This window comes from Microtus ochrogaster, chromosome 19 (genome assembly GCF_000317375.1).
Source record: "Microtus ochrogaster isolate Prairie Vole_2 chromosome 19, MicOch1.0, whole genome shotgun sequence".
NCBI lineage: Eukaryota > Metazoa > Chordata > Mammalia > Rodentia > Cricetidae > Microtus > Microtus ochrogaster.
In genome coordinates, this window is record NC_022021.1 from 64,177,111 (window position 1) to 64,194,002 (window position 16,892).

The following is a 16,892-nucleotide window of genomic DNA, read 5'->3' on the forward strand; positions in this document are numbered from 1 at the left end:
AATTTCTTCACTGCATATTATTCTAAAAGGAGCCTAAAAAGCAACAGAACATTTTTAAAAATAGCTCCATTTAGGGCTGTAAATTTGTACCACTTTTGCAAAAATACTGTTTTTGCTTTTTTTCCCCATTAAACATGTTTGAGGACCTGCCAGATAGTCCAGCAAGTCTGACAACCTGGGCTCAATCTCCAGAACTCAACTGATAGGAGAGAGTTGACTCCCACAAGTTATCTTCTGGATTCCACATGTGTGACCCAATATGTACATATATACACACATACAGACATTTAAAAAAGAAAGAAAAGGAAACAAAGAAATAAAAAAAAAAACATCACCATCACCATCACCACCACCACCACCACCAAACAAAATAAATCTGCTTATAAGTTTTCTTTTAAAAACATTATGTCATAGGCAAGGAGAGATGATAGGTCAGCATTTAAGAGAAGTTGCTGCTCTTGCAGAAGACCCAAGTGATGGCTCACAACCTTAGGTAACTCCTGTTTCAGGGAATATAATATTCTGCCTCAGTTGCCAGGCATGCAAAAAGTAGACAGAAAAACACACAGGCTACTTCTTTTAAAATATATTTATTAATTTTTTAAGAATTTCATACAATGTATTTTTAGCATATTCGTCATCTGATCCTTCCCCTATCTCCATCAAGATATACTTTTACCTCTGTATCTTTTCCTGTGCACAATTAATAAAAACTCAGAAAGAGAAATTGGGTTCAACCTGAAGATCTGAAAAAGCAAAGCAGACAAATACTGACTCTTACCTTGACCTCAATCTGAAATGGCAAACCTGCTTTCAGGAATCCCAGAATTCTAAAAGGTGTGCTAATCTACCAGTGAAGAGACAGAGATTTAGGGGGGCAGTCTGATACTCTCTAGTTAGCAAAATGGTAGTAGTAGGTTCACTCCTGTGGCCTGTAAACTCCCCAACCATGAACTCTTGGCCAGATTTATAGCACAGGGCGTGTGTTTTCTACTGTGAGATGGGCTTTATATCTAATCAGAAAGTGGTGCTTATTCCCATAATATTTGTACCACGATCGCACCCAAGGGCATTTCTTGTCACACCAGTCATTACTGCAATTCACAAGGTTCACAGACCTAGGAGGTTTTCCTCATCAGCCTGCGTAATACCTTTCAGTGTGAAGGCTAGCCAGCAGGGAGAAATGTTCACATTAGTATAAACTATTTTTCTTAAACATTAGTAGTCATGCTCTGCCTGTATCTCATGAATGTCTAAGTCATCCTTCAGAGATTATAGCTATGGCACATCTTAGTTACATCCCAAGGATCAAAATATCTTGGATGAAAAAGCTGACTCAGACACACTCATTTAAAAAAATATTAAGGCACACTTCTTTTTAAAAAACGTTTTCTTAAAATTCATTATGGCAAGAAAAAAAATAAGCATCTCCAAATGAAATTACCTGAAATAGTCCCTGTCTTCCTTTGAACAGAGTTGTTACATTTGTTTAGTCTCTGTGTGTCTGTCTGTGTACATGAGAGGGCAGGTACATACCCCAATACACGTGTAGAGGTCAAAGGACAACTTGAAAGTTGGTTCTCTCTTTCCACCTTATGGTTCCTGGGGATGGAACTCAGGTCACTTAGTCTTCAAGGCAAGAGTCTTAAGCAATGAACTGTGTTATTGGCCTTGTCCCTGACTCTTTAAATTGCATACCTTTTTAATAAGTGCAAAAGCATCCATTTGCTTGAAATCCATATTTTTAGACTGATGAATAAGTATAAAAATTAAATAAGTTCATAAAATATTTAATTTTCTAGTGAATGCTTTTTCATTTATTGCAAGAATTATCTTTGATAATTTATTTTTTTCATTTCAATCCTATCACCATTTAAATTTTACATTTAATAGTACTTTACAGATGAGAAACACATGCTATTACTCAATTCTAGGAAACAGAAAAATAAACGAATAATATCAATGTAAATATGCAATGTTTCATTATTATGTTCTAAATTATTACCTATACCACTAAAACATGAAAATTTATAAACCAGAATTTAACTTGGGGCCTGGATCAATGGCTCAGTGATAAGACTGCTTCCTGCTTTTGCAGAGGACCAGGGTTCAGTTACCAGCACCCACATGGTGGTTCACAAACCCAAGTTTCAGGAGACCAGATGCCCTCATTTGACCCAAGTGGGTTCCAACTGGAATATAGAATACTCAAACTAATACAGGTTCACATATCTATACATACATTTTAAAGTTAATAAATTCTTCAAAAATTAGAAAACACAAAAATTCCTGAGGTGAAATAAATTACGCAATTGAAACCTCCATGAAAATGTGCCCACAATACCTTTATGGTACATGAAAGGATTAGAACCCAAAAACTATTTGTCCTTAGTTTCTTTATTACTCTATTTTGTATCAAGAGCACCGGGATATTTCTTTAGATTTTCGTGTCTGTTAATAATTTCAGAATAAGACACTGAATTTGGGAAGCAGATGAGAAAAAAATCTTGACCCATTAAAACTCCCTAAAACCACGCGGACACTTCCTTGGTACAATGTAAAAATAATGTAGGCATAGATGGATATCCCAGTGAGAGCATCTGAATGCATTTTCAATTACTATGTTCATAATTATGTTGACATGGCAAAACAAGGCATCTCGCATAGCTAAGGCTAGCCTGAAACTCATTGTGTAGCTTTACTTCTGATCCACGTGGCTCTATATGCTTAGTGTTTGGATTATAGTTATAGGCCACCATGTCTAGTATATGGAGTACTAGCAATAGAACCCAGGGTCTCATGCATTCTGTGTAAGAACTCTGCCAAGCGAACCACATTCCCAATCCCCAAAGAAAGCATTTTATATATCTTAGCTTTAAAACATTCTTTGGGTTGACCTTTATAGATAATATTTGTAAATGTGATAAACCCAAATCTCTGGAGATTCTGTTTTTCCCATAGGTCCTACATTGAACACTAGCAAAGACAATACTATAATACTGTCCTCATAAATATTGTTGATGTGATATTTACTTTTTGATAACCATTCTGGGCACTTAAACCATGCTATAAAAGGGCCAGAAAATGTGGCTGTGGTTCTGTGGTTATTAATCAAAGATGAGTCATGTGTTTTTAAACACAGAATCTGTTTTGTTGTTAGAAATTTTGACTCTTCTGTTGTTGACATTTTATAAGAAGTGAGCATTATGTAAAAATGGCAGCTATAAACAGGACTACTCTCTGTAACTCATTACATGGTTTATATCCTATGGAGTCAAGTATCAACACCATACCAATAAATAACTGTTTTTTTCTTTGCAGAAAGAATTTAACAACGACTGTAAGCTGAAAGAGAGGATAGAGGAAAATGGATACAACACCTACGCATCCTTTAACTGGCAGCACAATGGCAGGCAAATGTATGTAGCATTGAATGGAAAAGGAGCTCCCAGGAGAGGACAAAAAACACGAAGGAAAAACACCTCTGCTCATTTCCTCCCAATGGTGGTCCACTCATAGAAGAAGGCATCATTGGTGGATGCAGTACAACCAAAGACTCTTTGACCAGGAAGAGTTAGAGTTGGTGTCCTCACAGAAGACTGTAGAGTAAAAGGCAAAGGCATATCACAGAGTTCAACCTGCTTGAAGGAAGGAAGGCTTTGGAGTCTTTGGTACTCACTGCTGACATATGAAGTTCTTTTCATTAGCTCTGTGTCATGCCTTATACCCAAGGTAGAGGCAAATCAAATGGAATGGAAGTTATCCCCAAGTGAACAACACTGTGGGCTGGGTTTTGTTTGTTTGTTTGTTTAAGTTTTTGCTTTTGGACTTCGAAGATAGAACTTAAAGGACATGGAACAATCCGTTGAATGATCTTTGGGAAAGTTATTTATGGAATATGAACACATATCAAAAACTTTCATTGCTCATTCAAGCCTGATGATTCAATGAGCAGGAAGACACGCAAGCATTTACTGGAAAGCACTTGGGTCATATCATATGCACAACCAAAGGAGCTTTGGGTGTGGCACCGTGGAAGAATTGGATCAGATTTACAAATATAAGCATATTAGTGTGAAACTGTTCTAACAATACAAATAGTATGGTATGCTTGTGCATTCTGCCTTCATTCTTTACTATTTCTTTCTAAGTTATTTATTTAATAGGATGTTAAATATCTTTTGGGGTTTTAAAGAGTATCCTCAGCGCTGCCCTCTGATTTGCCTTCTCATTTTTTTTTTATTTTGGCACCCTACGCATGATCATGACAAAGTGTTTTAAGAACTTGGTAAACACTTCAGAAATAGGAGATGAGATCAAGGGAGCAGCACAAGTGCCCTATGCGCTATCAGTTGACTTCATTTACACTTCTGCAGTAAGAACCATCAGTGATGACTATAGCAGAGTTCTTCTGCTGTAGCTTGAGGAATATCTGTCATCATTTGCCAACACGTGTCAGTTCTGAGGCTTCCTTACTTAAAAACATTCAAGGCCAAGCGAATTCTCTTTCATTGCCTTATTTTATCTCCATAAATATACTAAAGCAAAGGAAATGAATTATTAGAGTGTAGCCTAACCTTGTTTTTTTGTTTGTTTGCTTTTTGTTTTCTTTTTTTTTTTTTCTGATGATGGTTCACTATAGGTCACAGTCACAAATGACGGAAGAACCCTTTGTAAATCCCACAGAATGCTTCTCCCCAAAAGGAACCAAAAAGGAATTTGGTATGACGTACAACTCTCCCAGGGGCTAAAACTGAGCAAATATATCCTGGTATATGTGTAACCATATACTGAAACCTGTTCAAGCTGTATGATCTAGTCTTTACAAAACCAAATAAAGCTTGTTTTCTGTACATTTAAAGTGTTCTAGAAGATTCCATAATATAACCACATCAAAATTCATTTTCTTAGAGCAGGTATAGAAAGCAGTACATAAGTGTACGACTCACTGTCACTTTGTATTTCACTAAATAAACACATAAGCCTTATTTGCAGTGTCTGTAATGATTTAAAAATGTAAAAAAAACATTATTTGTTCTAAATATTTTAAAGGATAATTCTAAGTCTATATTGATGCTGCAGTTTTATCTTCTTATTTCTTGTTTTGGGAAGATCTGTTTATTTTTTATTGTCTGGATACAGTATTTTGGTAAAAACAAAAGACTAAGCAAGCATCCTTTTAACTAATTATTTAACCTCTACAACGGATGGTGATTTGTGGACCTTTTGCCAGTGCAAATCAGTTACTTAAAATATTGAGTTAAAAGCTAATCAGTTATTTAAAAATCCACTTTGTTGAGAATGTTCTAATTCCACAAAAGTCATACTTTGTGATTTCTTTGTAAAGCGTTAGTTCAAGAGAAGTGCACAGAGTCACAGTGCTTATGTTTATGGGTATAGCTGCATTTCATGGTATTTTTCATTCAGCTTGTTTTGTGACAAATGGGATTTTAAAATGTATGCTTTTTTTGTGGTTGGATTCTGTACGTTAACATTTAATTGGTAACTGGGTCTGAGAGCTCTAATGTAATGCATCCCTAGAAAAACTAGGTGTCTCTCTTTTTCTTTTATTTTAAAATAATAATTATACCTGACACATGAACACAGACCACCCACAACCAAAATTAAATGTTTGGGGAGACAAACTATAGTATTCAATGACCAGAGTAACAGCAAATAGGGCAGACGTTGGATTCTTATTTCACATTGCCATTTAGATTACTAAAGAGACTACGTGTAAACAGTCATCATTATAGTACTCAAGACATTAAACAGCTTCTAGCAAAATGTATCAAAGCTTGCAGAGTCCAAAAATAGAAAACATCTTTCCCCCTTCCCCACTCTACACCATTCTCTGTATACAAGTTAACAGAGTTAAATACAGAAACAATTCAATAAGGAGTGAGGATTTTTCTGCATTAAAAAACATATTGGGTCTTTGTTTGATAATAGTAGTCCCTTTTACAACTACTGAAAGAAAAGAAGTTCAGTCCTGAATGTTGTGTGTTAAAGAAAAAAAAAAACTATCACGATTTTGGGAGCTGTGCCTCTGTGGGAAGTGTGGGCACTGGTCCACCACTCTAGAGCGTGTCAGTCACAGATACAAGGCCATGTGAGCTGCCAGTGCTGGCACTAAGGTTCCTTGATAGAGAATCACTCCTTCCTTCTACCCACCCCCCCAAAGGCTGAACAGTGTATATTATGTTACATTTAAATAAAGGCAATAAAATGCTGGGAAAAGAAAATAAAAATACTGTCCTTGGTTTTTTTTTTTTCTTTCTTTTTATTAACCTCCACTCTACCTGGTAATGAGAGACTCTCCGGGCTTGTGTGCATGGCAGGATGTGGTTAAATGCCCCACAGCTCCAAACAACAACAACAGAAAAAAAAATTACTCAAACATTTGTAAGGTTTCTTTAATGTTTTACATGTGTGAGCCGGCTATCCTTACCCTAATAACAACCAAATGCTTTCAGTTTTCCTAACCATTCAGGTCCACCGAGTTTACACAGTGGATAAAGAAGGATGAATTGAAAACCAGGATGGCTTGTGCAGCAATGAAAGGCTTTTGGAGGAAAGCCAGGAGCTGCAAAATCAGACTTCCAGGGGATGGAATAGACCAATGCATTTGATTTGAAAAGTAGGCAGGAATAAAAAAAAACCATAATAATGCAAGTTGATTCCAGGGTCCAAGTGAGTTTGTAGACATATTTCCAGTTTGGAGCAGTAGTTTTGTGTGGCACACTTTTAAGACTTAGAATGCTGCTAAGTCTTGGTTTGAGTAGTCAATAATGTAAACGACATGTTTCATATCAGGAAGTTGCTAGCCCTAAGTTTGTTTAAATAAAGATATATGTACAGGAAGTTAGACTATTTAAGAGATAATGGTCTGCACTTTAAAACAACACACATGGATGTAAAGAAATCCTGTGTCAAGAGCTCTGTCTACGTCGACAGATGACACCTCTGCAGTTCAAACTAAGGTATGAAAACGATTTATCTTGGAAGGGTGCTGGGGACAACATCAGAACTCTTCCAGAGCTGGGAAATGAATTCACTTGTTCGCCTCCTTCAGCCTCTCTCAACTGATTGGCGGTAGTTAGCTACGGAGGCTTGCTTCCAAATTGTTTCTTTCCAACTCCAAAACCCCAGATTTTCTCTTCTTAAGACGAAAAATAGAAACAGCCTAGGCATGACTCTGACCACTCTGTTTTGGGAAGTTATCAATCCACTTCAGGTGCAGGGGACTAGCATGTCAAGGAATTGAGGCGCTGTGAAGGAGCAGTCTTCATTCATGTGACCACAAAGAGAAAGGACAGAGTTGTTAGAGGTTCAGAGGCAAGCATGAAAAATTAGCCACAAAACTGAAGAGGAAAAGAGGAAGGACAATAAGAAAAAGTAACCAAATTCAGTGGTAGGCAGTTACAAAGTTAAGAGTATTTAAAATAAACTATATTTTTAATCAGTTCCAATCATTTGCCATTTGTTTTTCCAAAGGAGAAAGACGTAAAGGTCTTTCTCTTTCATGCAGTTGTTAAATGAAAGTAATATGTTTGTTTTGCTGTAAGTCAAGAATAAGGCCCTGACCACAGCCAGGCTATCTGTAGTTTTGCACACCTTAGAGGGTGATCAGTGGAATGACTTACAGGTTTACAGTGAAAAGAAGCTGATTCTCGTAGTAAATACCAACTTGTAGCCTAATGATGCTGGAGACACTTCTTTAAATGTCTCCCATGAACATGTGCTAATGTTTTTGAGAAATCAACGCACAAAAAGAGTTGAATACCCAATATCGTCTATTGTTTTCATTGTAGAATAAAAATGTAAAAAATGTTGCATCTTTTAATGTTTCATGTATACACTCAACAGGAGACAAAGGAAAACTTTACAACCTGCATTCCTCTTTCCTTTTGTAGATTAGGGGAAAACAGATTATAAGTAAACAATCTACTGAAACACATTTATAAACACCATGCATTAGTTAAAATGGAATAATCATGATCAAACTAGCAGGATCAAAGGAGCTGGTCTTATTTCTAAGTGGATAATAACGAACATTTCCATGAGTCTCCATCATGATAGCAGCTAAAGGCAACAATTCCAAACTCTGAAAAAAGCCATATGCCAACGGTACATGCATGTGACATGTATTATTTGACACAACTTTATTGCCCTCCACAAAAGAGCCTATGTGCATTTTTTTTTAACGCAGGCAATTGCATCCTCTAGAGATGAGCACAGCAAATGAAGAATCAAAACACCCCATGTTCCTCATTACAACTGTAAATTGAACATATGCCTTTGTACAATGTAGGCAGTGACCCCAGCTGCAGAATAACCAACTGCAGTGTGGCCTTAACCCTCCTAAGGTTTGCTTTTAATTACCTTATACACATCTTAAATGCCTAAATCATCTTACAATTTTCTAAATTATTTAGTTATCATTTCTGTGGTCAATTTAAGCTGCTGACAATGCAAATACCCTCAAAGAGGTCTTTCAAGGAGAAGTAAATTAAAACCAGTCTTCCATGAGGTATTATACATTTTGAAAGGACCGTGTTTTATGGTTATGGGAAGCTTTAGGGTTAGGGGTCAATTATTAATTCAATTCAACATTAAAACATTTTAACATATAGTATTTAAACCCGAATCCTTAACAAATACTTTTTTGTGTGTGACACAAATCAGTATGTTCAGACATTAATGGTATCTAGGTCAACGTCTACGAGAACTCTATGTATTATTATGAAGTTTTCCAATGACAAACACTGCAGGATGATCGCACTGGATCTTAAGGAAACGGTTATCTCACCGACTTTTCCAGATATTGGGTTCTGGATGCAAAATGCCTTTCATTTCTCAAGCTTATGCTCATGTAGAAATCAAATGGAACTAAAGGATAGATTCAGACTGATGTCTGCAGTCCTTCCTCCTTGACTCATCCAGAAAAATCTCTTCGTTTCACCCCCTACTTCCCCTAGAAAATTGTTAAGCTCTCCTGTTTCCACAGGAATAGTTCATTTCCACAGGAATAGTTCATTTATCTTTCTATTTTTCTCCTGTTTTAATGCAACATAACATTAAATAACCTCCTACCATGTTTTTTCTTATAAGACTCTCAAGAAAATGATGGTTTTTATTGGAACCAATAATCTACCCCACTTTCTTCCAATGAATAGCAGTAACTCTATATTGCTATAAGTAGAAATTGTTAGTGGCACTTAGGATAATAAACTTGAATTATTTTTTAGTTTTCCTTATTGTTAATTTATTTACCTTATTAAGGTAATGGTTTTCAATCATCTACATAATTGAGTTTTAACTCAGTACTAATAGTAAAGTAAAACAAATTTTAAACACAGGGACTATATTATTGGTTAATTTCTTAATCTGCAGTCCCTAGAATGTGTTCCTATATAGAAACAAGGTCAATTCATGGATATGAATTGGAGAAATTTAAGCACAGACATACACACACCAAAACCACTGTTAGTCTCTTTGGGCTGCTATAACAAAACATCACAACCTGTGTGAATTCTATCGATAAGTGAATAGAACATATCTTTTAATCATCATTTTTGCATGCAAAGATTTGAAAGTACATATTCAAAAGAACACGACTATAAACTAGAGTTGCCTAGTAAGGTTTATAAATTTTAGTGAACATTGCCAATTTCAAATACAGCATCAGAAGATTGTGTTTATATTAATAGACTTCATCATAGGAAATAGATGCTGTTGGGTGACTGCTTGGAGAGCTATGAAGAAGAAACATCCATTCACCCTGGATAGGAAACTAATGACAAACCAAAGAAGCCATTCTATCCAAATCTATGTTGATGAACCATTGAGTTGTTTAGAGTTTTCTATAAAAGATCTGACGTCTCAGATCCTACAGTGACATTGAGAAGTCTACCTCAGCATGAAACCTGAACCCCAGAGCACCCTATCCAACCTGTAAGCAGTTCTACCAGAGCATCTCCTGTCTCTTAGCAACCACTCACTACTTAGACAACTGTGCGGACCAGCCTTGTAAAGCCTGTAAATTTCAGGTGCTTCCTGAGACTTGTACATAATCACTTTCCAAAGTCCCATGAACTCCACTTAGAGAGGGGATGTTCTGTTTGAAGGAGGCAATTAAGCAACACATGGTATCAAATTTTCACTCCTCAAAAGTGACTTCATATTATATGCACAGCTATTTGAACCAGGGATAGCATCTTGGTTTTAAATAATTCATCATCATATAACTAATTTCTTCCTCTTTTATACATACATATTAATAATAATGCTTTGTTTTCTAAAGTTTTGTGAATCTGTCTTGAGACAACAGTGTATGAAACAAATACTTGTGGTAATATCCCAAACAGGGGGATCTTCTGTAAAAAACAATCATATCTGCTTAGCATCTTTGCTAATTTATTCTTAACAACACTTTTATTAATTCTTTGAGAATTTTATATAATTATAGAATTTTGTATAATGAACATGTTCATCTCCTTCTCAAAGTCCTCCCATAACATCCTTCTATACCCTCTCAGACCTTTCCATGAAACTTTGAGACTTAACTTTTCTTTTGCACCTTTTCCCCATTGAGTTCATTTTTAGTTGCCCAGCTTATCATGGCAGTGAATCCCACCCTTGTATCTGTTTAGCCTATCGTGGATTGCTCATTAAAGATAGCTAACTCATCCTCCCCCAAGAACCTTCTAATGATAACAGCTTATCAGCTAGTATAGAATTTTGGACTCATTGTATTCCCCATATGCTGGGTATTTTCTGACTGGAATTTACACAGGTCATTTGCATGTTATCATAATCGATTTGAATTTATACGTGCAAATAGCCTATAGTGTCTGGAAGATACTGTATCCTTGATGTTACCAACAACCCTTGACACTAATGATCTTTTTACTTCTTCCTTGAAGATTCCTGAGCCCTGTAGAAAGGAGTGTGATAGGTATGTCGCGTTTAGGACTGAGAACTCCACAGTCTTTTGTTCTATGCACATGACCCAGTTGGGAATCTCTGTGTTAGTTGCCATCTTCTGCAAGAAAAAGCTTCTCTGGTGACAGCTGAGAGATGTTCTTATCTATGGATACAGCAATAAGTCATTTATTATTAAATGTATCCATTTAATAATAGTATTGGGCCATTCCTTAGATCCCATTACCTATTCATCACAGGTTCTTGGCCTCTTTAACAGAGCCATGTATGGATTCAATATCATGGAGTGGGCCTTAGATATACTGGGAAAGTGGTTGGTTACTCCTATAACATTTGCACCATAATTGCACCATATCTCTGAAGGCCAGTTGTTGCACGGTTTTCAATCACGTGAGACTGAGGAGTACCTCCAACAGGGTACATAGCAGCTTCTAGCACCATGAAAGTTAGGTGAAAGAAATAATGCTCCATCTTAATTTCTCCGTGTTTTATGACTCAAGTGTATGATATATTCAGCAAATGGTTTTGTCATCTACTTCTTAAGGATAGTTATGAATGTTGCTGAAAGCCGATAATTCCTGGGCTCTATGTGACCTAATTGGCCAACATGCCAGTAAAGTATTCTATAGAGGGTGAGGCAGGAGAACTATGAGTTCAGATATCATCCTGAAATTTTTCTTTTATGTTACTGAAAATCTAGTTGCAATGTAAGTGTAAAGATCATACCGTAGTTTTAAAATTGTAATTCCCTATTTCACAGACTTTTTTAGGTCACTATCCTCTTTATTAAACATTAAATTATTGAAACCTTGTTTAGAGTTACAGGACATAAAGAATAAATGTAATATATTGACTAAAAATCTAAACAATCAGATTAAGTATTACTTTTTTCCAAAGTACAACTTTTTCCAAAGGCAATCTTTTTTAGTAGTGACTTTTCTCTGTCGATTACTTTGTTCGGGGAATGCAATTTTAGCCTCTGCACTTTCAAAATATTATGCTGGATTGCGTTTTGCATTATTCTGTTTGAATGTTAGCAATGTCCCACCAATTGTAACAGAAAAACTGTTTATATGAAAAAGGTTAAGGTTTGTTTTTTATCTCACAAACTTGAAAACCTCTCCTACTCCTTATATGTGTATTCTATAATAGAAAAAGCACTATGTCTTTTATAACTCTACTTTCCAATTTTCAGAAGTACAATTTTAATGATAATCAATGTATTCCATTTTAACAACATACAACATACTTCTTTGTTGGCACTGTTTTGCAAGCAATGACATGTGCTTTTGAATTAAAGAAACGTATATACATCTTCTGGCTGTTTCTAGCAGTACATTTGGGAAAGGAACTTCACATGCATGAATACCTGCAAATGCAAAATTTCTAATACTTGGATCAGTAATAGGATGAAGTAATATATTTGCTAAGAGTTTTGTATAAAGCTGGCCCACAGTAGATGTCCAGTACATGCTGCAGCTCACCATAGTCTTGGTTTCTTAAGCCAAAGTCCCTGATGAGTGTAATACCACCTTATCTGAAGTAAGAACATTCATGAAAATTTTCCTGACTTGGTAAAGTAATAAAGGAATCCTCCCTTAAATTTTTCCTTATGTGAAGGGTATGCAGAGCAAGTATGAATGGATCTGGAGAAAACATGTGTGTGTTCCCTTGCCAGAAGGCTGACCATTCACCCAAATCTGCTGAATATATCTTGAATTCACTACAGCAGCCACATCCAATGAAGGCTCCCTCTGAAGTGTGCAAACCTGAGAATAACTCAGCAGGGTTACCAGCTGAGACAGTTCCTGACACTGGATATCATATTAGCTTTCCATACTTCTCAGCACACATTCTTAAGGGCACCCCTCACAGAGCTCCTATCTGTGCCTCTCTGTCACGATTAGTTTCCTGTGGAAAAAGCCCTGAGACATCCTATAAGAAACGTTTATTTGTTTTTAAGATGGAGAATGAGCCTGTTTCATGCAGTTACAAGAACATACCTAAAGCTAGGTCATTTGTGAGAAAAGAAAACAATTGTGTTGTTCAAGAGAGTAGGAAGGTCAAGGGCAAGGGCATGTACCAGGTGAGAGCCTTCTTATTCTGTCATTCCTTGATGGAAGGCAGAAGGGAGACTATCAGAGAGCAAGAGTTTTAACTCAGAACCTCAAGACCAATTATAATTTGAATTAAGTTTTTTATTTATTTTTTAATGAAAGCAGACCCTGCGTGATACAAATGCCTTTTATTCGACCTAACCTCACAGTACTGTTGGAATGGGGATTAAATTTCTCACACATGAATTTTAGATGGACAATTTTAAACTATACCAAAGACTGTTAGAGATAATTATTGCAAAAAAAGCTAGTTATCTTCTCATCTGAATGACATTCTCCATTTTCACTTACATAGCGTGTGGGTTTAAGAAGTCTACTGGAGCTATGCAATGCTTTCTTGGAGCCAAATGATAAGGCAGATAGTTTTTAGGATTAATTTGGAAATAGGCAGCAAGAGAATAAAGAGTGAACAGACTTGCCAGGCTAGCTTCAGGAGTGAACTAGAGACATCTGGGTATTGGAGCTTATGTGCTGACATTAGGGAAAGGAAAAATAAGGGTCCTCCAAGTTCCTTGCTTCCTTATTTTATTGAGGAACTGTCAGAGAGTACCTGTCATGAGCCCAGTTGAGTTGGAGAAACCTCCAGTTTCCAAATATATGCTCAAACATTCTTAAAAACCACATTCTCCAGCATAGCCTTACAAGACACATATGTGTTACAAAAGGACAATGAGCAGTGTGCAGGAGATACATGAGCTTCCATATGGGAGAAACGAAACACAAAGAGTAGCCTTACCCAAACTGACCAAAGTCTCCTTTTATCCCTCAAATAGTTGCTGAGGCTTGTCTGTGTATTCACAATTTTTGTAACAAAAGTCACTGATAACAATGTCCTATTATTTTTTCCAATGTGCTGTGTTGAAATGTCTTACCAAGAACCCCAAACATCATTATTGAAGACAATCCCCTATTATGAAGCCAGGAATGGAACTTAGTTTTAGGTTTCCAACTCCAAGTCCCAAGTGGGAACTAAATGTCACAGAACAAAATGTCATGCAATGAGATCGGATACTAAAGTATGTGACATTAACCAGATGCCTCCCTAGCAGTCACCACACAGCAGAACTCGGTCAAACAAATGAAGTGCCGCACATCTCACGGTTCAAGTGGCACTCCATGTTGTTATTTTGTATGTTAATATTTGCCAGTTTCCGTTCTAATGAACACAGCCTGGACGCCTCTGGAGAAACCAAGACTAAATTGTTAAATACCATTGCTTCTTTCAAACATAATAGTTTTTAGAGTTTGGGGATGGAACCCAAAACCTCGGATAAGCTAAGATAATGTCCTGTCACTAAAACATAGCCAGATACCCCCCAAATGCATAATAAATAAATTATAAGAAGATCTCCCTGAGGTAACTTACATCCACAATGAAACCCAGCTCCCCATTAAAATATGAACTAGAAAGAATGAGGGAGTCTTAGTCCATTTGTATCACAGTTCTATCCTTCCTTGCACAGTACCCACTTTTCCAGCTGTTGAATGGACAAATGGACACCAAAGAGGAGAACTCAGAAATATGAGGGAGGTTCAACTCAAAGAACCAAAGGCAAACAGAGTAAAGAACTAGAGTGGCAACCATCCTCAGAACTATGGATACATATGGTTTGCTTTATGTTTGTTGGTTTTTAAATTTAATTTTAGTTTGGAGAATTTCATACATGAACACTGTATCTATAGCTTGCCCAGAAGTTTCTCCCCACTCATGTTCTTCTGTCCCTCTTCCCAAATCCATGATATCTTTTGAAATTATTATCATAACACTTATGTACATGTAACAATATATGCATACACATGTATATAACCTACTGAGTCTATGACACAGATCTGAGTCTTAGTTCATGAATGGATTCCTCAGCATCAAAATCACAAAGCCAATTGGAGAGAGTCAATAATGAATCAGAAGATAGATACCGCGCACGGCGCCCCGTGTCTGCGCTCTGTGCGCTAGAACCCAGTTTATGAGCTTCGGGCAAGGGGCTGGAGGTTGAGAATACAGATGCAGAGACAGACCGACACGCAGACCTTTTGACACTGAAACCAAAAAGCCCCTCTTTATTACCACCATGTAGACTTCAATACACTGAAGTCAATGGTCAACAGGTGATAATCCCATCCTCTGATCCTCTAACTAGGCACAGCTTCTAGTAACTTATATTAGAAGGTTCTAGGAGGGAAAAGCAGCTGAAGGCCAGGACTCATTAATCCCAACAGATAAGCATCCATCCTTCATTTTTAATATCCACTTTACCACTATGGTAAAGTCCAGACCAGGAATGAAACAAAAGATGAAAAGCAGAAATATTTTTCAAGCTCAATGGAGATGCCTTAGCTTCATTGAGATAAAGGTAGTTATTAGTTTAATGATTCAGAGAAAGTATTTCAGCAGCTGAAACCCATAAATAGAAGCAAAAATGCAAATATTCTTTGGAAATAAAAGAAAATTCAGAATAAAACAAGTGTTAGAGATGGTTGTGGAATGTATGTAATAGTTTGACCCAAGCAAACTAAAAATAATATATTTCATTTCCCCATTACAAGTGTAATCTTTCTTTTCTAGGAGTTTTAATGCTCCTGGAAACTTGTAAATTTGTGAAGCACCATGGATAGGTTTAATGTAGAATAAATAAAATGACAACTACAAATGTTTTAAATTCTCAAGTATGTTTGGGTTTTTCTTCTCTGACTACACTCAGTGCTCAAGATATGACAATATACAGCATCCTAGCTGGACAGATTAGATGCTTTCCTTGTGGTGGTAAAATAGCTGATAGAAGCAATTTATGTTGAGGCACATATTTTGGATGACAATTTCAGGGGACATCAGTCAAGAAAGGCAGAGAGGGGAGAGCATGAAGCAACTGCCACATCATGAGAGTCACCAGGAAGCTAAGTACAGAACCGGAAAGGAGATGGGTTTAAGGTGTCACAGCCAGCCTCTGGTGACCATCCTCGACCCATAAGGCTCCATCTCTTAAAGATTAACCATTATTCCCAAACAGTTCAGCCAGCTGGGGAACATGTGTTTAAACACCTGAGCCTACATGGGGCATTTCAGATTCAAGTCATTGCACAGAATATATTATTTTTAATTCTGAATTTGGCAAGATATCTTAAAATATAAAAATATCTATGCTTCTCCACTTTCCACTCGCCAGCTTTTTTATTAGATGTGAATATGCCTTCAGCACCGTTGGTATACAAAACATAGAAAACAGACCACAAGTCACCTTGAAGAGAACACAGCAAAGGTCTGCCTCCCTATGACTGTATCAACTTTATTTAAGGTTCATTTAATTAATTAACACATGACAGTTTATGAAAATGTTACCGATTTGCTTCTCCTCCCTCAGACTGATACGTATAAAGGCTGTTCCTAAGTTTTGTATGAGTGCTAAGGTAAACAAAGAGCTTACACAAGTGCCATGGGAAACAAAGTCAAAATCTCTACTAAATGTCCAACTAAATATAAATTTTGGAATTTGAACTCTTAAAATATTATCTGTGTGTTATCAAACTTATTTTCAAAGTGCATTCAAAATAGAAATATTAATCTTTACCTTGCTTTCTGTTATTACGTCATTATAAGAAGTTTGCATCTTAAGTGGGAATGGGATGCATGATGTGAAGTCCACAAAGAACCAATAAAAGTTAAAAAAAATCACATATTATTGTTGTAAGGTATTTTCACATTTAGATTTTCTACTCCTAAAGAATTTACTTACTTGTTCGTGGTGCAGAGTATAGAACTGATTTTTATTCCTTGGAAGACAGATAGAAGATGATATTCCCGTGCGTTCCTATGTTGTTTCATCCATGTATAAA

General features: G+C 36.5%; 1 protein-coding gene across 1 annotated transcript in view; it reads left to right on the plus strand.

Annotated features, from left to right (window-relative positions):
* Fgf10 (fibroblast growth factor 10) overlaps positions 1-6,229 on the plus strand; it is a 76,981-nt gene extending 70,752 nt beyond the window's left edge. The window contains exon 3 of the mRNA XM_005356832.3: positions 3,322-6,229. Coding sequence (XP_005356889.1) covers positions 3,322-3,519 — 198 coding nt within the window. The 3' untranslated portion in view covers positions 3,520-6,229. The remainder of the gene's footprint in view (positions 1-3,321) is intronic.
* The last annotated feature ends 10,663 nt before the right edge of the window (positions 6,230-16,892 follow it).